The following is a 22,797-nucleotide window of genomic DNA, read 5'->3' as shown; positions in this document are numbered from 1 at the left end:
ATTCTCAGGGGCTGTGGGTGTGTTTGGTTTCTGGGGCTGTCCCTGTGGCTTGTCCCCCCCCCCCCCCCCCCCCAGCACAGAGGGGCCACATCGCCCCACATGATGAGTTGTTTGAGCCTGGAACGGGCTGCCCAGGGAGGGGCTGAGTCACCCCCCTGGGTGTGTTTCACAGAGGGGAGATGAGGTGCTCAGGGATCTGGGTCAGCACAGGACAGGGACGGTTGGACTCGATGGTCTTAAAGGGCTTTTCCAATCCGGTGATGCTGTCTGTGACTCTGTGCTCCCGGTGCCCGCCGCCGGGTGTTGCTGCTGGGAGCCCCCGCTGCCCCGGCTGCAGCCCCCCAGCTCGCCGCTCGACCCATCGCTGCTCCCGATCGCGGATGCCGAGCTGCCGGTCCCGGCGCGGCCCCTCCTACCCTGCAGGTCCCCGGGCCCGCCGCCGGGACCGGCTTCAAAGTAACTCCGCGAAACGTTCTCGGTGCAAACCCGGGAGACGCCGCTTTGGGAAGCTCCGGAGCCGGCTGCGGGGCAAGCCGGGGAGCCGCGGGGGAAGGCTCCGAGGATGCTGCGGGGCAGAGGAGCCGGCGGAGCCCGGTGCTGGCAGCATCCCCCCCTCGCCCCCCCCTCCGCGCTCCCGCCCCCCTCCCGAGCGGAGCCGCCTCCGCGGGGGGCCGGGCCGGGCCGGAGCCTCTGTGCGGGGCTTCCGCGGTGAGCGCAGACGCGGAAGAAGCCGCGCAGGGAGCCGCTGCTCCGCGCCATGCGCGACTACGATGTGGCCACCGCTTTCCTGGGCGAGTGGGGCCGTTTCCAGCGGCTCGTCTTCTTCCTCCTCAGCGCCAGCATCATCCCCAACGGCTTCAATGGGATGTCGGCCGTCTTCCTGGCCGGTACCCCCGAGCACCGCTGCGCCGTGCCCCGCGGGGCCAACCTGAGCAGCGAGTGGCTGAACGCCAGCATCCCGCTGGAGCTGCGGGAGGGGCAGCCGGTGCCGAGCCGCTGCCGCCGCTACCGCCTGGCCGAGCTCGCCAACTTCTCGGCGCTGGGGCTGCGGCCCGGCTCCGACGTGGAGCTGGGGTCGCTGGAGCAGGAGCCGTGCCTGGACGGCTGGGAGTACAGCCGCGATGTCTACCACTCCACCATCGTCACCGAGGTGCGCGGCCGCGGAGCCTTCACCCCCCCACCCCCTGCCTTCCTTCCTCACCCCCCAAACCCGCGCCGGTGTCCCCGGGGAGGGGGCTGTGCCTGGACGGGCTGTGCTGGGGCTTTGGGGGGTCTGTCTGCCTTGGGGGGGTAGATGGGACACGACCCGGGGCGCAGCAGGCAGCGGGTCAGGTGCCGGTGGGAAAGGGCTCCGGGGTGGGGGAGATACGCAGGGTCTCCCGGGGTCCCGGGAGGAGCCGCCTCGCTCGTTATCTCGGCGCTTTCCATTGAAACTCGAGATGGTTTGTTTGGAGAGGGATTTTCTGTGCAGGGGGAGGCAGAAGCCCGCTCGTTTCCTTCTGCGCCCACGCTGCCTGTCCCGGTGAACTCTCCGTCGGAGGGAGTCGCCTGTTCCCGGTCCCACCGGCGATGGGGCACGGACACTCCGGTGGCCGGGGCTGGGGGAGCAGTGTGCCCTTCCCGGCCCCGGTGCCCCATGCCATCACTGCTAGCCACACCGGTGTCTTTGGTGGCTATCGGCGCTTGATGGGTGGGTTGGTGGAAGGCAGGTGCCATGGTCGCTGCCCACATCCCACCCAGCTTGCTGTGGCAGGCTTCCAGCTTGAGCCCGGTCCCTGGGCTGTGGCCAAGCTCTCGGCTCGGTTTTGAGTGGTATCACTTGGACAGGGTGTCTTGTGGGAATGTCGGTGGTGACAGGTTGTGTAAGCACTTGCTGGGGTTTTCTGGCTGCACCGTGGTAGGGACGTGCTGTCTGTCTGTCTGTCTGCCCACGCTGGTGGGGAGCACAGAGCTCTGGCAGAGAAGGAAAACACAATTTCCACTAAAGGAAAGTGGGTTGGTGCAGGTTGGTGCTGCTCTTTTGTGCTGTGTGACCAGGGTAGAGGGATAACGGGCTCACCCCCTCCCCAGGCAGTGTTTGGGCTGGGCAGCCGGTGGGTACCACAGGCGTTTGGCCCCCAGCAGCTGAGGGATGCCCCACTGACACACTCAGGGTGTGCGGCTGGGAGCCACTGTCTGTCCCTCTCCTCCAGTCCCCATGACTCAGCAGCAACATCTGCCACCAAAAGCATGGTGGGTGAGGAGAGAGCACAGCCAGGAGAGGCCCTGACCTGACTGAGGGGCAGGTGGCTGCGGATCTGTGCCCTGGGGACACGGTCCCTGTCCGTGCTGGGGGTGTGCCAACATGGACTTCAGCCATGAGGAAGCATATGGGGAGAAGAGGGGAGTGGCTCCAGGCTAGGGAAGGGCAGGACACGGGCAGGGGATGCCAGCCTCCCCTCAGAAGCCATGGGCATGCGCGATGCCTGTGTGTGCCTCTCCCCTGCCACTCCTGCGGGCGGATGTGTTGGGTCTCCGGGGATCCCTCACACCGCCGGATCAAGGCGGGGGGTGCTTGGTGAGCCCACCCTGCTCCTGGCCATGGGTGACCCGAGGCGGCAGCCCGGCTGCAGCCCACACACTGCATGTAGACAAGTCCAGCAGTAACCCCTGGGCTGGCATGGCTGTGTGGAGTACACCTGGTGGCCACCACCGGCACCTGGTAGCCACCACCAGCACGGGCAGTGGCCCAGGGCGTGCTGCTGGAGGGAGGCTGGATTATCCCAGGGCGGCTCCAATCTCCTAATCTGTGGTTTGAAGTTAGTGGGTGCTCCGAGGGTGACAGTACGTGAAGGAAAAGGAGGAGAAGGGCTGTTCCTTCCTGTGGAGTGGCAAACAGCCTGTGTTGGCACATGCCAAATGAGCCTTCAGAGCCAGATCCAGGCGGGATGCAGCGGTGGGGTTTGCCATGGGGCCTAGGGCACACCAGAGAGGCAATAGCACATTCAGAGATGGAAACCAAGTGCCATCTGTGAGCCAGATGGAGATGAAGGATACTTGTTTTGTTTTTAAATTGTCATGGATATTTAGAAAAAATACAGAATTTGTTGGTTTTTTTTTTTTTAAAAAAAGGGAAACAGTGGCTGATGTAACCCTGAAATGAAGCAGCTCAGTTAAATTTGAGATGATTATTTTTGTACCCAACATTTTTCTCTGTATTAGGAAAGACAAGCCAGGACATGCCTTCAGGAGAGCTCAGTGAGAAACACCTTCAGCTTAAGAACTCAAGTGCGGAGCAAAACTCGATGGTACAAGGATTAAGCACTGGAGGTTCCATTTGATTCATGGAGCCATGTGCAATCTCGTTATTAGTGGTGCTTCAGAGGAACAGGCTGGGAGATGCCAGCTCAGCACCACTGTTACGTGGTCTTCAGGGATGTGCTGGACCCTGGGAACGGAGGATCTTCTGCCTCCATTGTCTGCTCAGCCTTAGATTGGAGACGATGGCGGAGAGGCAAATGTCAGGCCAGGCTGTAATGATGATGATGAGTGGAAGGTGGGGGGCAGTGCAGGGTTAGGTGGGATCCTTTTGATAGGATCATGGAGATGAAGCGCTGTGGGGTTTCTTTTTGCCTAGGCAGGCTCCTGGGGTGCAGGAACCCCTTGGCCCAGCTGCCCCCGCTGTCCCCGAGCAGCTCCCCCCTCAGAGCAGCTCCCTGTCTGCCGCTGCTCTGACATCAATCACTGGTTTCCAGCTCAGGAGGTGGCTGCTGCCCCAGGTCGGTGCTACCCACACTTGCCCAAGAGCCGATCTAGCAGGTCCTGGCCCCAAAGCAGGGCTGCTCCTGCCTCACCGCCCCTTCCTTCCTTCCTCTTTCTGTGCTCTGCACCTAATTCAAACCTGAACATATGTATTTGTGTTACGGTGGGGTTCTTCTGCCTAAAGCTTCACTTCTTTCTGCTTTAATTCCAGGTGAAGGTGCTGAGGGCTGCCCCTAATTAGAGGTTCAAGCACCGTCTCTGTGAGGCATTAGCACCCAGTTAATTCCCTTAAGCCAGGTTTTCCTCCAGCACGATTCCCCTGCTCCCCAGGACACTCTGGCTGTGCTGCTCCCCACCACTGAGGCACAGCATGTACCCCAGGCACCATGGCAAGACCCCTGCAAGGGGCAGAATTTTGTCCCAAAGGCTTTGCTGGGGCTCCCTGCCCATGTCACCCTATCCCAGCCCCCCCGTCCCAGCCCTGGCACTGGCTTCTCTGGGAAGGCAGAAACCAGAAGCGTTGTGGGATTGGCAGAAGTGAGAAGCCGGATGTGAATCGCTGTGGTTTGAAGGATTTTTCAGTTCCCTTATGGCTTTTTCCAGCAGCCCTGCCCAGCACTGGCCCTGTGCTTGGGCATGGAGGTGTCAGTGCTCGTCACTCGTGTGCTGAGCGTGGCCGGGCTCATTGCTGGACTCGGTGCCTGGGGAGCAGCATGGGGCAATCTGGGATGATTTTTTCATATCTCCTGAGTTCATCTTCAGATTTACTCTTGGAAAGAAGGTGAGGTTCTCCCTGGGTTACAGCCTCGGGCGTTTACACAAGGCTCTGATAGTGTCTCCTTCTCTGCTGTGAACTCGGATGAGGGTTAATTAGTGATCTCTGATTGAGAACACAGATGCACTTCAGGCAGTGAGGGCACCTTCTCCAGCCCCTTCTCTTTCCCTTCTCCATCTGTAGCATTCCAGTCAGCAGCACCAGCCAGAACTGGCTCTTCAGTAGCTGCGAGCTTGTGGGAAAGGGTTGGAGGGATTTGATGGCACTAAGGTGATTTAATAGCCTTCTTCTCAAGCAGCTCTTACTCTTCACATTCCAAGCACTTGGAAGCTTCCATGAACTTTGCTCTGCAGTATACCGAGGCAGGGACATTACAGGATGACTTCTTTTTTGGTTAATGAATAAATGGTTTGGAAGCTGTAGCTGGAGGTAGGTTAGCTGTGGCAGGGCTGTATCTCCTGTGCTCTGTGCTGGCTCTGCTGGATGCAGCCTGAGGAAAGGGGGAAAGAGTCAGCATGCAGCTGACTTTACAGCCCTGTGCATTTGGGCATGAGTGAAATCCTCCTGTGTCTGCATGTGGTGGTTGCAGTGCTGGGGCCAGAGCCAGGAAGTTCACCCAGGTCCTGTGTGCTGCCCGGGTCTAAATCAGTGCTGTGCTTTTCCAACTCAGCAGCTTCAGGTATACTCAGGTTTGGAGGGATTTGATGTGGTTCCTGGTCAAATTCAGCAAGTCCTGTAGACAGAGACCCTTTTCCAGCCAGCCAGCTGCTGCATGGGGTTCACCACACCCCACAAATGGTAAAGACTTGACCTTTTATAGGGAATTTTTGCCATCTGGGTGGAATGTTATGAGAAAAGGCAGAGTCGACATCCAGGTAGGAGGCATTCTGCACCAGGGAAACACAGGAAGCAGCTCTGTTACATGGGCAAGTTATTATTTAGCTGGTTTATTTTGCAGCCAAAGTGCCTTTGGCACCGTGGAGGCATTTTAAAAATGCCAACCATTAACCTGAAGTGTGAAGGTCCAGGACCAGGCACTGCACTGGCATCCCCAGAGCTGGGTGCTCAGCACCCAGGTAATCCATAATAGTCTGTATCCACTGCAATTCTGTCCCTTGTTAGTCACCAGCTTTCCCAGAGCAGGAAAGGAGGGTGGAGGAGGAGGTGGCAAAGTGTCTCTGCAAGGCATGGGGACCAGGTGACCCGGGCTGCCATGGAGCTGCTGTGGCTCCTCTGGCTTTGCCCCAAAGAAAGGCTTCCTTCTAAGGCCGTGCTTCCCAAGGCTCAGTTTTGCTCTGGTTTAAATACAGGGCCTGATTTCCACCTGGTTCCCTTACAGAAATCTGTTCCCTTCAAGGTGTGTGTGCATTTTTCACAACTAGCATCCTTGAACACTATCATGTGCTCCCATCCTCCTTATCAAGGACAGCAGAGATAAATGCAGGTGCATGCCCAGCCCTGCCCACACCACCTCTCCCTCCCCAGCAGGGATGGGAAAACAGGATGGAGCTTTTATGGCTCTCTTTGTTATTAATCAGATCAATGCATTGGGGGCATCTCTCAGTCCTCAGATCTCTGTGTTCCCCTGTCAAATGCTCTGTGTGTCTTCTTCAGGAAGAGGCAAGGGCTGCAGTTTCTAACCTTGATTCACCTCATCCAGTCCTGGAGCTGGTGGCACTTTGCAAAGTGGGTAGAGGGACCCGGCTCCCCACCGCTGGCAAGGTGCTTTCATTCTGCCTGAAGATAGGCATTGATTGCACCACTTCCCTAAATCATAGCTGTGTGGAACCACGCTGCATCACCCCTTGCTCTGGGGGCTACCTCTGCTTGTCCTTCGGCAGTGGCAGCAGAAGGGAAGCCCAGTGTGCTGTTTGGTTGGACGTTGGCAGGTGCAGCGCTGTGGGATGGTGGCTGGGTCTCTTTGTAAGCAAGAGTCGCTCCTTTTTTGTTGCCTGCAGCAGAGCTGAGGAGCCCCAGCAGCCCAGAGAGGAGGTTTCTGGCTTCCATTGGTGCCTGGGCACCACGCTGCTTGCCAAGTCAGCTCGGCCCCAGGCGCAGGGTGAGTGCTGGTACAGCATCCCCACGCTCTGATAGCACAGCTCATTATTAAAATCATGCTCTACTTTGATCTGTGGCCTAATTAGCTCACCTTTTGTGGTGGAATTATCTAATCCGAGGCTGACATGTTTGAAGTCTATCCATAAGTGATCCTGGCAGGCATCCCATAGCTGGGAGATGAGTCACCAGGATGGGAGCAAGCCGTGGCAGAAACACGCTCGGCTGTAACTTCAGTGAACTGAGACTCGTGATGCTGGGTTGGGGTTGTGGGTTTTTTTGTTGTTGTTTTGTTTTTAAACCTTGTCTGGGGTTACAGGCAGCTTTAGGTGGAAGTTTCCATTCTGGCTCCTGTCCTAAGCCTCCAGCCCGGTTGTGAGGCTGAGTGATGGGCAGTGAGTCAGCACTGCAGGTTGTGGGGGTGGAAAGGGATTTGGAAACGTGTCAGCATGGGAAAAGAGGGTTTATTCTGTGCATCTTCTTGCATATGTTTTGTCAGACCCAGAAGTTGCAGAAATGCTGCAGGTTTTGTGCTGGTGGAGGTCTGGTAAACTGGAAGTTGCCCTGAGCTGGGAGCAGGACAGTCCCCTGCCCATCTCCACTGCCCTGTCCATCTGGTGGCGAGCATCTCACACGATGGGAAGCATCTTGTGCCATGGGGAGACCCACCCACGTGTGTTGGGAGGGTCTGGGGTATGCATGATGGGGAGTCTGTGCTGGAAACAGGGCCAGGGCAGCCCCAGGTCTGGCTGCTCACCTGCTTCATAGGCAATGGGGTCCCATCAAACCACGGCTGGTGCTTCAGCATGATGGGGCTTGCCCTGGGAGGAAACTGTGTTCCCTGTAAGCCCAGCCAGCATCCTGGAGGCAACCTTCTCTGGGGAAACAGTGCTGGTGCCAGGGATGGGTAGAAACGTGGGTGTGGGGAAACCAAATTAAATGACTTGGAAGCATGTGTGCCCCTGGCTGGTAACCCCTGTGCCTGGATGGGGCTTGATGCAGCATTGTGGCTGCATCTGAGCACAGACCCTTCTCTTGCAGTGGAACCTGGTGTGTGAGGATGACTGGAAAGTCCCGCTGACCACCTCCCTCTTCTTCGTGGGGGTCCTCATCGGCTCCTTCATCTCGGGGCAGCTCTCGGACAGGTAACGCTGCTGCTCCCAGTCTGCCTGTGGGCAGAGCCGGGCAGACCCGGTGCTGTGACAGGTGCCTTTGTTCCTAAGAGGCACGAAGGAGTTCAATGGCCAAAATTCTCTGAATTTTGATCAAAACCAGGCAGCTGGCCTGGCTTCTTCAAAAATCCCCCCCAATTCCACCCCAGGAATAGGGTTCCTGCCTCCGGGGTGCCATAGGAGACAGAGGGCTGACCTCTGCCAGGAGCCCGTGTAGCTGCTTTGCAGATTGACGTGGTGGTTGTCACTTCACAGCTGCCTTTGTTTCATTACCCAGTCTTTTTAGTATTTCAAAAGATCTTGTTCTTTGTCACCCATTAACTGACAGTCCATTCTTGGAGCTGCAGGATAGAAACTTGTCCTGTGAATGGGAGCTGTGCATAGAAGAGGTGGTTTGCTGGAAGTAAAGTAAGCCTCTCCAGGAGGAAGAAAAAAGGATAACCTGTAAATGGACAGCAGTCATGTCAGAGCATCTAACTAAGTAGATGCAAAATATCAGGAAAACATTGCAGGTACTTAACCATTATCTCAGCAGCACTGAAGTTTTGGCCTTACATGTGTCAAATGCAGAACATATGTTCCTTCTGCGAGTCTCTGCTTCCCTCTACATCCATCCCTTAGCCTTGTTGTTATGGTGGGGTCTCCAACACTGCTTTGATTGCTGCTCATTAATGAGAGAGTCTTAGGAGCAGCAGCACTCCTCTGGGTGTTGACAGGTGGGCTTCAAAACTGGATGTGAGGCTTAATCCGAAAGCCTCCCGCGCTAAATTCCATGTGATCTGAATTTAATCTCCTGCCTCCTGCCCCCGGTTCAGAAGTCAGTCTGTATTACTGTTTGGGAGGGAGAGGAGATAATCACTAAATCCTGCTGGTGCCGTGAGCCCCCTGGGAACGTTGGAGAAAGCACCCTGGCAGCAGCCCGGCCGCTCGGCCTGCCCCACGGCTGCTCGGCCTGCCCCACGGCCCCATCATGACCTTCCAGCATTACCTGTTGGCTTTGATTCTTTTTCCTTTCACTGCTTTCCCAGTGAAGGGGCGCATTCTGAGCCTGTCCCTGTGCTGCTGCTGCTTTCCCAAGTGCCAGGCTGTGGCAGGCAGCCGGCCATGCGGCCTGTGCAGCGTGCCTGTGGATGGCAGCGTGCCCTGAGCTGGTGCTGGGGCAGCACACGAGCGTGCAAACCCATACATAAGCTTGCTCTTACCTTTCTGTAAGACAATGCTGCGTATTTCTAGTGCAGAGAAGCAGGTGAGAGAAAGGGTGCCATAATTACGGCAATTCAGAGCGACTGAAGCCAGTTGATAAAGCTATTTAAAGATGCCAGTAGCCTAAACCCCATCATTTCCCAACCTTTGGCTGTGTGGCTTGCAATCTTCTTGTGTCTCTCACTCGTGTCCTGCTGTCCAGTCTCTGTAGTCCCTGTAGTCCCTGTCTAGTGGCTCCCTGAAGCTTCTGCTCTTAACTTTTCTTCTTGGCTTATTTCCTAGGTCTTGGGAATTTTACTTATTTTTATGTTTTAGTGCTTATGAAAACAATAAACAAAACTCTTTATGATGGCCCCAGACTTCAGGCTGTGCTAAGCCACATCACCTGAGGTTGGCTATTCGTGCTCCCTCTCATGTTCTTACGTAGCCCTGCCCCACAAACACGCTGTTTCACTAACAACATTTCTCTTTCACAAAAGGTTTGGCAGGAAGAGTATCCTTTTCTTGACGATGGGTGTGCAGACTGGCTTCAGCTTCCTGCAGATCTTCTCTACCAGCTGGGAGATGTTCACAGTGCTCTTTCTCATAGTGGGCATGGGGCAGATCTCTAACTACGTCGTGGCCTTCATACTGGGTATGGATATGTCTGTGCTAGATTCAGCACTTGCTTACTGTACTGCTGTGGTTTGTTTTCCCCTGAACCTGCCACATTGAATTAGACATCCTCACTGGTACAGTCCCTAATGGTATGATTTGTTTTGCTCCTGGATACTTCGGGCCTACGCTTTCTCAAGATATAGAGAAAAGATGAGAGCAGAAACCCCCCAACAAACATCCATTTCCCTCCCCTTTGGAGAAAACAATCCAGGAAGGGTTCTGGGCGTGCTATCAGAAGCAGCTGGTCTGAGATAGCAAAGGCATTGGGGCTCCTCCCTGCCTCTCTGCCTGATACCTGGCTGCGGGTTGCAAAGCCTTGGAGCAAACCAGGCCTGGTGAACGTGTGGGGGACCAGAGCAGAGGAGCAGGGTGGGTGTCAGAGCCCTGTTAGCCATAAAGTCATTGGTTTTGGTGCCGAGGTTAGCAATGAAGTCCCAGATATTAGAGGATGAGGTTTGGTTTGTTTTCTAGGGGGAGCATAGGGAGACGGAGCCAGTGGCCATGGGGAGACTGCATGGCCTCAGTCTTTGCCTGGAGACCCCGCAGGGAAGAGGGGAGCCCACTGGGATGGGGCCCCTGCAGAGTCTCCCACTAATCACGAGGCTTTCAGGAAGGGGGACTGCATGGAGGATCACAGGGATGGCTGAGGCAGGTTTGGGGGCAAGCCAAGGCTTGGATAAGCCATCTTTAAAGTGTGCACATAGGTACTTTTTTAAACCGGTGGTGTCAGAATTACAATTAGTAGCTCGTAACATCAGCTTGTCTACATTGAAAACCATATTCTAACAGCCAGTGCTGCTCTTTCCTACCACACGAGGCTTTAATGGGGAAAAATAGAGCAGAAGAGCATGATGAAATCTGTGCTAGGGAGGGGATATGGCATGTGTCCCCAGGCAGCCATGAGTCACCACAGAGTGCTGGAGGGAGGATTAGGTATGTCAGGCTGTCAGCAAGGGACATCCCTTGCCATTGCTGTCTTCCCATCGCTGATGCTCCCTCCACCCTGGTGTGCGGAGCCAGTGGAGGAAAGGCTGGGAGGCACGGTGCTGGGCCAGGGGTGCTGGCTGGGCTGAAGATCCTGGTGGAAGCATGTGGGGTTTGTGTAGCACCAGTCCCTCTGATGGGGGTGTGGGATTTGATGGGGCAGGGCTGTAGGTCCACAGCTCCCCTGGGAATGTGAGGCATAGCTAGAGGCAGGTCGGGATGGTGCTTGGAGCTGTGGGGGGTGTGCCTGGAGCACCTCACTGGCTGAATGTCCTCACTGCTTCAGTATTCTTGTAGCCAGCAGACAGGATTGAAGGGTTTTAATCGTGGGTATTCTTCCCCATTTGTCTGCAGCATTAACTGATGGGGGTTCATGTAACCACAGTTCACTTTTTAGCAGTGCCCAGGTGGAGGTGTGGGAGCTTTGGCCTGGCAGAGCTCCTGATGGAGAGGAAAGGTCTGTCGGTCTGGGGCCTAGAGCTCGGCAAGTGAGGTGGACCTGAGGGTATCCAAGGATTGGGTTGAGCAGTGGCTGGTTATTTCACTGGAAAAGAAAGGGCACTCTAGAAGGCTTACAACAGGTTTTATGACTAGATATTAGGTTGGTGCTATGCTGTGCATGACACACTGGTTGCAGGATGCTTCCATTGACTGCTGCCTGGCCAGAAGAGCAGTAGCATTATTAGGAGATGGCCTCTTCCCTGGTTGTGTCCTACATGTGTCCCTCCTGATGTGCCAGTCCAACATTCCAGCCTTCCATTCCAAAAAAGAAATAAATCTCAGATTTCTTCCCACATAACTGTAAATTCCATCCTTCCATCCCAAAGCACCCATGTCAGTCTGCTGTTTGCAGACCTGCTCTCCTCCAGAAGTGCTCAGCACTGACGTGCCCATTAAATCCTGACCAGGTTTGGTGGGGGAGCAGACTCTGCTGGACCGGAGCATGGTGGGAAGGCTCCTGAAAGTCGGCTGGCCATTCCCCTGCCTGTCCTTATCTGCCTTGAACAATGTGTTAATCAAAGCAAACAGAAGTTGCTTGTTCATCTGAAGGTCCCTGATAATCCCAGCAGCTTCTCCTACAGGCTGGGTGCCGCAGGTGACCTCTGCTATCTATCGCTGGCACGCAGGGCAGCATGGCAGCCCAGGTCCTCCCTGCTGCTGGCAAACCCTTGGGCAGGGCAAAGCTCCATCAGCTCCTCCCAACCCTTTCAGTACCTTCCTGGGGTTAGGAAGCTCCTGAGGAGCTCAGCATTTTGGAGGGAGGCTAGTGGAGATAACTGAAATACTCTGCTCAGTCCATCCCATGAGGAGAGGACACTGTGAACCATTGGATGCAACTGGGACCTGTGGGACCACCTAACCAAGTTTAGCATTGAAAATGGTTTTGTGCCTGACTGCTGGGGCACTGGAAGAGCTCAAACCATGCTGGTTGCTCCAAGGGGGACACACTGCAAAAATCTGGAGGAACCTCCCACCAGATTAACAGCAATGTGATTGATGACGGTCACCTCTTGGACCATTACTCCTTGACAGCATCCCGTTAAGTATTATAAACACACCCACCTGCTCTTTTCTAAGACTGTTTAGCTTAATTTTACTTTGGTAAATGCAGTAAAGTATTTAGTCGTGACTGAATAGAAAGAGTTAAAATGCTAATCTGACCTCCCTTCTTTTCAACAGGCACAGAAATTCTTGGCAAATCAGTTCGTATTCTATTCTCTACGTTAGGGGTTTGCATATTTTTTGCCATTGGGTACATGCTGCTGCCCCTGTTCGCTTACTTCATCAGAGACTGGCGGATGCTGCTGCTGGCACTCACTGTCCCGGGGCTGTTCTGCATCCCGCTGTGGTGGTGAGTGCCCCCCGTGCCCCCAGGTCATGCTCCCCACCTCCCCTCCCTGCATGATGCTCTCCCAGGCTGGTTGATGGCAGGGTGTTGGGGGTGGGGGGCTGTTTTTCCTCTTTGGGTTGGTTGCTTGGTTGTTTGGGGGGGGGTGGGTTGACAGTTTTAAGTTAACTACCTGCAGAGCCTTGCTGGTACTGGCTGTGTGCTTGAAGCTGCTTTTTCACCAGCCGCTTGGGAATGCTGCATCCTAGCTCTGGGCACTGTTAACCTCCTCCAGTTCTACCCTCATAGTGCTACTGGGTGACTCACTCTGACTCTCCTTCCTTGCTTTTTTCCCTTTGAGCCATTAGCAAATGCGGATTCACCTGGTGACTGGCACTAAAATCTGGGCACGCAGCAGCTGGCAGTTCATTGCACCCGATGTCACAGTGCAGGTCATGGCACTACATGCCGTTCACCAGAGCTCACCAGGCTCTCCCACAGGCTCTGCGTGCTGGGAGCTCTGTGTCCTCCCAGGCTCTGCTTTGGCTGCCAGAGCAGGACTTGGGTCTGTGAGCTCCTGTGCCCCACAGTAACTCTTGTCAGGCTACGCCAAAGGTTGTCTCTTCCTTACCCAGCTCCTCTGAGCCATCCCATGCTGTCATCTTGGTGGCCAAGTCCATATTTTCTTTCATTGTTCCACTGCACTCTTTAATTTTTCCACCACATTCACCCCTGTTGCACTGTTGGACGTGTAGCTGCCTCCTCACTTGCCCCTGGTTGCTTTGCCATGGGGGACTGGACGACCAATTTAGGAAAACTGCTTGCTCTTCTCAGCTGGACAGAAGCTTTGAAGAAGGGCAGATTCCCCTGTTCTGTTGCTGCCTTGGTCATCCATTGCTTTCTGAAGAGATAGGTGTTCTGAAGATAGGAAGACAAAGGTAAAGTGTTGCTCACACTCTTAAAACAAGAATATTTTACAGCAAAGAGTTTCTTCCTTTATTAGTCTTATCTGGGGAGCTTCTGTCTTCCTCTTACCTTGCAGGAGTTGCACCTGTAAGAGAGAGATTAATGTCTTTATGACAGTTAGGTGATTTAGCCCCACTCTTCTACAGTCTAAAAGATCTCCTGCAGATCACAGTCTTGTCAGAAGTCTCTGCTGATGGCTGGGGTTTGTTGGCTGCTTGGGGCTTTTTAATCTTAGTCTTCAAACCAACCCAAACCTTTAAAATGATGTCTACCACCTCTGCTGTCACCTGATTTTAAAGGTGCTGATTCTGTTTAAGGGCTTATTTAACCCAAAGTGTTCCAAACCCCAGAAGGGCTTTTCCCTCTGCACCAAGAAGCTGCTCCATTGGGAGTTTAGGTTTGGGTGGGAGCCTACGGTAGAGCAGGCACTATGGGGCACATAAATCTTGTCCCCAAGGCATGGCTTCTGAGTCCTGCTTCTGAATGAGTTTGGAGAGGGAATTTGAATGCTTTTGAAGAATTTCTCTTGTAAAGCATGCTGAAAACTTCCACAGATAGTGCTTCCAGTCTGAGTGGATGGGGATCAAGGTGTGCTGGCTCTGCCAGGGTAGGTTGGGATTAGCTGGCATTTGGGCATCTGGACCCACTGCTTCCACAGGAGATGGGGCTTACACATCCCACTGCTCTGTGTCGGGAGTTACTCTTTGATTCATTCCTCTTCCAAATTCTCCAGGAGGGTCCCAGCATCGCCTCTGCAGTCTTGTGTTCCTCAGCTTGCCTGCAAAGAAGAGCAGTGGAGGCAGCTCATCTCCCAGAAAGTCCTGATAGTGGTTGAACAATCTGATAAAAGTCATCTGACACTCAAAACCGTTGATGTGGCTTTAGGTGGCTTTGGGTCAGGCCTTTAGGGGCTTCATCACAAAAGGAGAGTCTGACCTGCTTTTCTCCAAGGAAAGCATAAAAATGCTGCTGGCTAAAGGAAGCAAGGTAGCCTCTGTTGAGATGAAAGGATGTAATTAAGGCAAGGTGATGTTTTCTGTCCTGTGCTTGGTGTTAATTCACTCAACACGTGCCTGGAATTGATTACAAGATGTCATCAGCTCTGAAAGGAGACGCTGCCACTGTCCTCTGCCTGGGAGAGCTCAGAGTTGTGGTGGAACTGTGGTGTCCATATAGAAGATTCCTATGACACAGCCTTTAACTATACCCTCTGCATATTTAGAGCATTTCCACATTGTGTGCAGCTTCCCAAGAATATTTTTGCTCAATGCTGGTTAAGCAACCCCTGTCTTGTCTGTCTGTCTGGTGACATCCCTGTTTTCTGCTGGTGGACATCAGTTATCTCTTAAAAAACAACCCAGGACAAGAGCCCAAATGTGCCTCTGCTTCAGCAGGAGAATGAATATAAATTTTCATTCTCCCACTGATCCCAGTGGGACAAATCCATGAATTACATCACCCTCCTTCTCCTGTGTTGCTTGTCCTCTGCTGCAAGGGATCTGCGAGACGAGAGTGTAGCCCATAACAACCAATAACACCTGGTTTTAATTCCACTTTAGTCCTGTGAAAGCCTTGAGTCATTTCTTCTGAAACTTCTTGCAGGATCATTCCTGAATCCCCTCGGTGGCTCATCTCCCAGGGAAGATACAAAGAGGCAGATGCTATTATCCGAAAGGCTGCAAAAATAAACGGTGTTCCAGCCCCAGCCGTGCTTTTCCACACTGGGGAGGTAAGTTCTGTGTGTCCTGGTACTTTACCAGTTGTGCCCCATGGGCTTGGCTGGCTTGTTGGGAGATGCCGGCAGAGAAGTGGTTTGCACCAGGCTGGCCGTGGCTGTTGGTGAGGGGTAAGTGCTGGGTTAGTGAGTTCAGAGTGAGAAGCCACAGTGGTGGGGGGGTTATTTGGGTTTTTACAGTAAAATTCTCCTCCTCGGCAGCCGTTGGTTGTGGTTTTCAGAGCAAGGGTGACCCAGATTGCTTCATCCTTTGGGCACTGAGAAGACCCGAGGAAGAGGCGTTTGTCCCCATTTCAGCTCGGTGTGGTATGAGTGATTTGCAGTTTTAGGGCAGCCCTTGGTTGGGGTGGGGGGGTGCACAGGGCACCCTAAATCAGCACCCATGTGTGCTGGGGCTGCGTGGAGCCGTGAGGGACTCCTCAGGCTGCACAAACTAGCCAAAGCTCCTGAGTGCTACAAGGGTGCTTGGAAACCGTGACGATGGCAAAGGTGATGAGGAACGTTAAGCTCTTCTTCAGGCCTGCTTTTCCCTGTATTTCACATTTATTGGTTAAAAGGAGCAAGCCCAGCACAAACCCGGTGCCCTGGGGAGCAGCGCGTAGCCAGATGCTGGTTCTTGTGCTCATCTCCCCCTCTAGTGGCTCTTCCCCCTCCAGAGCTCCTGCTGAAGAGGCTCAGACCTTTCTCCTTGTGCAGAGAAACCAGGAACCTCTTCCAGCCTTGTGCCATCATAGAATCGTGTGTAAGGTTGGAAGGGACCTTTGGAGACCATCCAGTCCAACCCCCTGCGGCGAGCAGGGACATCTTTACTAGATCAGGTTGCTCAGAGCCCTATCAAGCCTGACCTTGGATGTCTCCGGGGATGGGGCCTCCACTACATCTCTGGGCAATGAGCAGTTGTCTGTATGTCATACCAGCACCCACGTTTTATGGCTTCTGACATCTCCAGACAGCCAAGCACTGCTGTTCCTTTGTGGTGTCTGGAGGAGAGGGATGCTGCGTGCTGCACCTCCTGAGGCAGGATCCAGCTCTGGACTGTCATGTTACGTTTGGGCTGAGCTGCTGAAGATCCCTTTTCCTGCTGTAAAGTGAAGTGTGTGTTCCACCTACGGGATGTTCATTCTACTAGAAACCATGGAAAAGCACTTTCTTCACAGCCAGTTTCATACTGGATGGGACTTTTTCAGGCTCCATTGTGTCAGTTTGCATTTCATCACCCCTGCGTGTTTTGAGTCCAAGTAGCAGCTCAGCAGCCCTTGGTGGGAATCTTGTGTGCTGAAGCATCTGACTGCAAACGCCTGAGGCTGATGTTTGTATGTTTGGTCCTCCACTGGAAGTACTTTCCAAACACTGCTAGAAGGATGCTCCTCAGAAACCATCCTCCCTTCCCAAGAAAGGGAATCTGGGTAGCTCCATGGGGAGGTCCAGGGCGGTTTGCTCTTTGGGCTTGATGGGAAAGCTTGGCCGTGAGCACTGGCTTTGCCCTGGAGAGGGCTCTCTGTGCAGGCAGGAGGACACCCTAATGCCACCCAGAAGATTTCCTCTTCAAGCCTCCAACTGGACCCTCCATCTCTGATCTGGGGTGGTGGATGTTCTCTTGTGATACGTCCTGGCCTCCACGCTGAGCCCTGGCATTGCTCCCCACCCCTGGCACGGTGTTGGTACCCAGGCAGTGAAACTGAGAGGTTTTCTCCATTTATTTCCCACCATTTGAGAAGGTTGAACAGAAGAGAATTGAGTGGACAGTGCATGGAAAAACACCTTTAGTAACGAGCTTACTCCTGGATGTGCTGTGCTAGATCCTTAAGGAGGTGTTGATGCATCTTCAGAGCCAGCATGGAGCAGTGTCTCAGGGCTACCCTTTTCTTGACCACAAAAACCTGGGAACCACCACGGAGTGGAGCTGGGTGCAGAGACAAGCTCTACCTAAGGACCTCCCATCCTGGTGCAGAAGTTGCCCTTGGGCTGGCTAGTTATCCCTGGTAGTCCTGACTTGGTGACTGCCCAGGCTGGTGGGTGTGCAGGCATTGTTTTGCTCTTAGGTGTGTGGGAATTTTTTTGGTTTTGTTCTCCTTTTTCCCTCAGATGGAGGATTGGAAGCCTCAGCAGCAGCAGAAGGCTATCCTTCTGGACCTATTTCGAACCCGAAACATTGCAACTATTACTATTATGTCATTACTTTTGTGGTAAGGAAATGTGTATTCCTAAAGTACCCAGGCAATAGAACAACCTCTGATTTGAGGGCTGCAGGTTTAGATAATAAGTCTCAGCTCCTCAGAGCCCATCTACACGTGGTCCCTGGTTGGTACTCAGCCCTCTGTGTCCCTGCACCCACACTGCATTAATCCACGAGTATGGAGACAGCAGCCTCGACTCAGATGTAAAACAGTTAGGAAACTCGGTGTAACAACGTGTGTATTTTAAAAATTCTGTGGCTTTTTGTTCACTTTGGTTTAGTTTTGTGGTTTTTTTTTTTTTAAGAAGCTCCCATTTCTCTAACCTCTCTTTGAAGAGAAGTGGCTTTCTTGGAGCAGAGGCAGCAGCTCAGTAACATAACAACCAGACCCATGGCCAGCAGTTTTGTTCCATTTCCATACGGTGCCCATCTCATTGAGATCCTGGTCCCTGCCTGGGCAGCCATGAGGAGTGAGGGATCCCAAAATACAGTGTAGAAAAACCAGGACCCTTTTCTGTACCTATTTCCCCCAGCAGAAAGAAACTGGCTAGCACGCTTAGCGTGCCATAGAAAGGCAGCTTTGAGATTTGAAGCCCAAACATCCAACTCTCTTGTGAAGACTGAGTAAGATGTAATGGATCTGCTGAGGGTGGGAGAGCCTGTAGCTGGACCTGGCTACAAGTAGGTACGTAGTAGCATGGGAAGCTTTCAGGAGTTATTTCGTTGTGCTGTTTATGAGCCCACTGCAGCGACAAGCCTTTGTGAAGGACTTCCACAAAGCTTTTTCCTTGGTCTAGTGTGTGCAGGAAGGAGAGAAGTCAGAGGTGCCTTCAAGCCGCTGTGGATACCATGACTGGAAGGGATGGCAGAATTAGATGGGGTTGCCACTGAGGCTGGGTGATTTTAAGCCACGATGCCTGTGGCGATGCGTTGTGACATCCTATTTTTGTAACAACACCTGAGGCAGCGCTGGAGGCTGTCAGACATGGGTGTTTCTGGAATCATTTGGGTTTAATTGCTTTTCCTCAGGTTTTTCACATCCATTGGTTACTTTGGGCTGTCCCTCAGCACTCCCAACTGGCACGGTGATGCCTACATCAACTGCTTCCTCTCGGCTGTTATTGAAGTTCCAGCCTACCTGATTGCCTGGCTCCTCCTGCGCTCCCTCCCTCGGCGCCACTCCTTATCTGCCACCTTGGTTTTAGGGGGAGCCGTTGTCCTCTTCATTCAGCTGGTGCCTGCAGGTACTAGAGTCAATACATGACTTAAGGATATAAAAAGTTGTATAAATGTTCTGTAAAACATTTGGAAACTACAAACACATTTAGATTGAGGCCATGTTTACGCTGGTCCCTCAGGGCCATGAGTTTTTGTGTGTTTTCAGATGGGTATGTGTGTGCTGAGTCATGCAGGGTGCTCATTTACTGCATCAGGTTACTGAGCTTTTTATAGTGCAGGGGAAACAGCTTGGAAAAGGAGAGCCAAAAATGCACTGTGATTTATCTGGTAGTGTGTAGAGGCTGAAAGAACCCAGGAGTCTCACAGGTTCCACTGTATGTAAAGGCTTGTGTGACAGAGAGGTGGATTTAAGCTTGTACTTTGTTGCTGTGTAATGTTGTGTTCCATTTCAAGAACACTGCTTTACTGAGAGAGAACAAAATAACCTGAGCATTTACACTGTGCTCACTGGGAGCTGTGGAGCCAAGTCATCTAGGGATGGGTAATTAAAAAAAGCCAACCCAAACCCACAACTGCCAGGGAAAAACCAGTGATAGGATCTTTGGGATGTTGAAGAAATACAGGTAGGAAGCACAGGGTGGTGTTTATTCACCTCAGCTGTGTTTTTTCTTTTCTCCTCCAGATCTTAAGGCTCTGTCTGTTGCCCTGGTGATGCTTGGAAAGTTTGGCATCACCGCTGCATTTTCAATGCTGTATGTGTACAACGTGGAGCTGTACCCAACAGTCGTGAGAAACATGGCAGTTGGAGCCACTTCCACAGCTTCCAGGCTGGGCAGCATCATTGCTCCTTACTTCGTTTACCTGGGTGAGACACCTTTTCTTTCTTGCTTTGCACTACAGAACTGCACTGATAACTTCTCAGAGCTTCCAGAGAGCAGGCTCAGCTTCAAGTCCCTTCATTTGTTGGTTTTTAAGTCCCTGCTCTCACGCTTGGTCTGAGTTCACTGTCAAACACTGTAGAGAGGAAGCAAAGCTCCTTGGTCACATCTTGGCAACAGGCATCGTTACCTCTGGGACACCAGTTAGTTTCCCAGGAGAGTGTGGGAAGAAGTGGTCTAGCAAGGAAGAAGTCTGGTGATTGGGAAATTGGTTGCATCATATTCTTTGTGTGCATCCCAAGATGGGTATGTGAGGAGCAGGTGAACCAGGCAGAAAGCCAAACATCCCCTGAATCTCTGCAGTCTGTGGAAAACATGCAGATTAAGCAGCACAAGAGCGTGTTTAATTGTGGCCTTCATGAAGTGTTTGGGGTTTTGTTTGTTTGTTTGAGTTACAGGTACTCCAGCACTCGTTTTGCTTTCTCTTGCTGTTTACACCTTGGTCTGTAAGCAGAATTATTGACTGTCTCCTAGCCTTTTTTGACCCTCATGATCACCACATGATCATGAGTGCTGCACAAATATGAATTGATTTTATTTTATTTAATCCTTTTTTTAAAGTACATGGAAATGATCCTCATGTTGCAGACAGGAAAGGGCTGCACACATCAAGGGAATAAGGGTGGAAGCTTCTGAATACCATCTGCTCGTTCTGAGGTGCTCAGTCACCTTGTTTTTTTTGCTCACACGTGACTTATTTCCTTCTACCATCACTGACCCATCTCAGAACTTCACTGGTGTACTGCTAAGGGGTTACTGTGGTTCACCATGCCAGGAAAGGGAGGAGGAGACGACTCACTGTAGCTCACCTGTGTGGTCTCACTTCCACATTCCAGTATAACTGTACCAAAAATGATGAAAATACATTGTCATCATTTCATACTTGGAGAGTGGGAATGTAAAGTAAAAGGGATAGCAGGACTGTGATGCTCCTTAGGGTGTTCAGTCTCCGCTGCAGAACAGGTAGCAGAAATAAAGAGTTGTAGGCAGGATAAAGTTTTACTGTTGTTTTCTCTCCTGGGTTTCCACAGACTCAACCTTTAAAACATCTTGTTCCAGTCATCAAAATAGTTTCCTAAACTTTAGGAGGTTTTAGGAGAATCCCATCAGCTGTTGATCTTTGCTACAGCTAAATTTGGACCACGCAGTTCATGCAGCCCATGAACACAGAAGAGATCAAATCACAGACTTCGGCTCTGTGTGAAATATCCAGGGATCTGCCCTCTAATCCCAGTTTATTCCATACATTATAACGCATACTGCTCTAGCCCAACTGAAAAATAAAGCTGTCAGGTCCAGTTTGGTACTTTCTCTACTGTAAATACTTCTAACTCCTAGCTAATCCCTTTACTGAAAGGCCTTTTCACTGCTGGGCTATTGTGGCTGGAAGCTCTTGCATCCTGCCCAAACACTGGTGTGCTGGCTGCAGGCTGCTGGCAGGGGCCGCTGCCTTCCAGCCCAAAATAATCTTCAGAGCAGAGCAAGGTCAGAGCCTCACGTCTGTCCTGGCCTGAAGTTCTCTCCCTGTGCAATAAGGTAGTTAAGGATTCCCCTGTTAATGGCCTGTTAGGGTATAATTGGCCTGGATTTGGTTCCTGATGACAGCGTAGTGCTGAAGGCTCTAGCAGTGATCCCAGCCCAGCTGTTACCTTGCACAGATGTTGGTTATCCCAGCTGAAAATGTACCAAAAAAACACATTGCCACCACACAAACACAGGGGATGGCAGGAGACTCCTGGGAGGTGTTGAGCATCCCAGAGCATGTGTTGTTGCTTTAGAATGGATGTGTTTTAAAGTGCCTGTGTTTGCTGGCAGGTCAGAGGCTTAACTCATTCTGGATCCACCTTTGATATTTATGAATAATTTCAGCTAATTCTCCCAGATTAATCCCACATTTACAGCAACATCTGGAGCGTAAACATGACATGTGGGTTTGCTGATTGTGGATGTGTCAGTAGGGTTGTCGTGACTTGTGTTCTGCCAGGTGCCTACAACAGATTCCTGCCATACATCCTGATGGGAAGCCTGACTGTGCTGATTGGGATCCTTACCCTGTTTCTCCCAGAGAGCTATGGCAATGCCCTGCCTGAGAGCTTTGAGCAGATGCTGAAGGTGAAATGGTAAGGTGGCTGCTGCTCATCCCGTGCTTCTCAAGAATTCAGGGCCTCTTTCTGTGTAGTCCCTCCTCGCTGTGAGGAAACCTGTTGCATCAGATCCACCACAAAACATCAAAGCTTTCAAAGCTTTTTAAAGGAGCTGCGGAGGGAAACTGAATTAGCCAAGGTGCAGTTGGACAGCTACCCGCCCCCCACCTTCCTGAGAATTGCTTTCAAGCAATAATAGATTGAAAAAGCTGGAGTTGCCTGCATCTAATCCCTGATCGGTATAAGGAGCTGTCATCATGCTTCTGGAGTAAGAATTCCTGGGCCAAGTTCCTGGGGAAGGGCACGTTGTTCTTGATCACAATTAGGGGCTTCTCCTTTGTTCTCCTATAGCTTTTCAGCTCTGCAGCTGACAAATCACAGGTAGAAATCCTAGAGTCAAACTGCATCCCCCTCACAAGTTTACTGTGTAAACAGCCTGGTGTAACCAAACTCCAGTTACCGGATTGTGTCTGAGCTCCAAGTGGTGTTTGCTGCAGTGCAGAAGGACATGCTCCACAGAGCACTCTCTTTTTTTCCTAATTTAGTAGTGTAACGTTGTTTTAGTGGAGGGGGGAGGGTCTGGTGATATCCTGTAAAACCTTGTTCAGCTTCTCAGTCTTCTCCTTGCTTTCAGTTTCAGGAATGGGCAACAAACCACTGGCACCAGGAATTCAATGGGGAGTCCCAAAGTGCTGATAACACCCATGTGAAGAAGGACACACACTCTGAGGGGCTGGAAGGAGAACAAAATGCAGCTTCTGCCAGAAAACAACAAATGAAACCCAAGAGTCAACACTACTGCACCACAGTCATCCTCCCCTGTGCTACTGTACCCAAACAGTTCTCTGAGCAGATGCTGTCTGCTGCCATAGGACTCTCAGGCTGTTAATTCGGTGTCTGATGCCCAGGGTTTGTCAGCAGATAGTGTCTGTGCTGACACGATTTGAGGAGCAAGGTAAGCTGGAAGTGAGCTGTAGGAATACAGCAGTGACTCCAGTCAGGTATTCAATGAAAGCTGCTTAGAGTGGGTGGGGGAGGGAAGGAAAAATGGCAAATGTAATGCTGGTGGGTTTTCCCACTGCGTGTTGAGCGAGTGAAGGGGAGCTGAGTGTCTGAAGATCTCAGCCCACACCCCTGAAGAAAGGATCCCAGCTGACTTTGAAATCTGTGTCCAGAGCCTGATAGACTAAATTGGGGCAGGATTGAGTTGTGGCCAAGCAGACACAGGTTTCTAGATCTTTAAA

The 22,797-nt window shown here is 52.3% G+C and overlaps 1 protein-coding gene across 1 annotated transcript; it reads left to right on the top strand.

Moving 5' to 3' along the window:
* Positions 1-757: 757 nt before the first annotated feature.
* On the top strand, positions 758-22,263 carry SLC22A4 (solute carrier family 22 member 4; the record flags this gene model as incomplete). The annotated part of the gene is made up of 10 exons (XM_084268709.1): positions 758-1,150; positions 7,613-7,716; positions 9,426-9,580; positions 12,268-12,439; positions 14,984-15,110; positions 17,202-17,302; positions 18,322-18,536; positions 19,154-19,336; positions 21,394-21,529; positions 22,188-22,263. 10 exons carry the CDS (start codon positions 758-760, stop codon positions 22,261-22,263), a joined length of 1,662 nt encoding a protein of 553 aa, XP_084124835.1.
* Positions 22,264-22,797: the final 534 nt, after the last annotated feature.

Source organism: Gallinula chloropus, assembly GCF_964237585.1.
Source record: "Gallinula chloropus genome assembly, chromosome: 10".
NCBI lineage: Eukaryota > Metazoa > Chordata > Aves > Gruiformes > Rallidae > Gallinula > Gallinula chloropus.
This window is presented reverse-complemented; position numbering and strand designations above follow the sequence as displayed.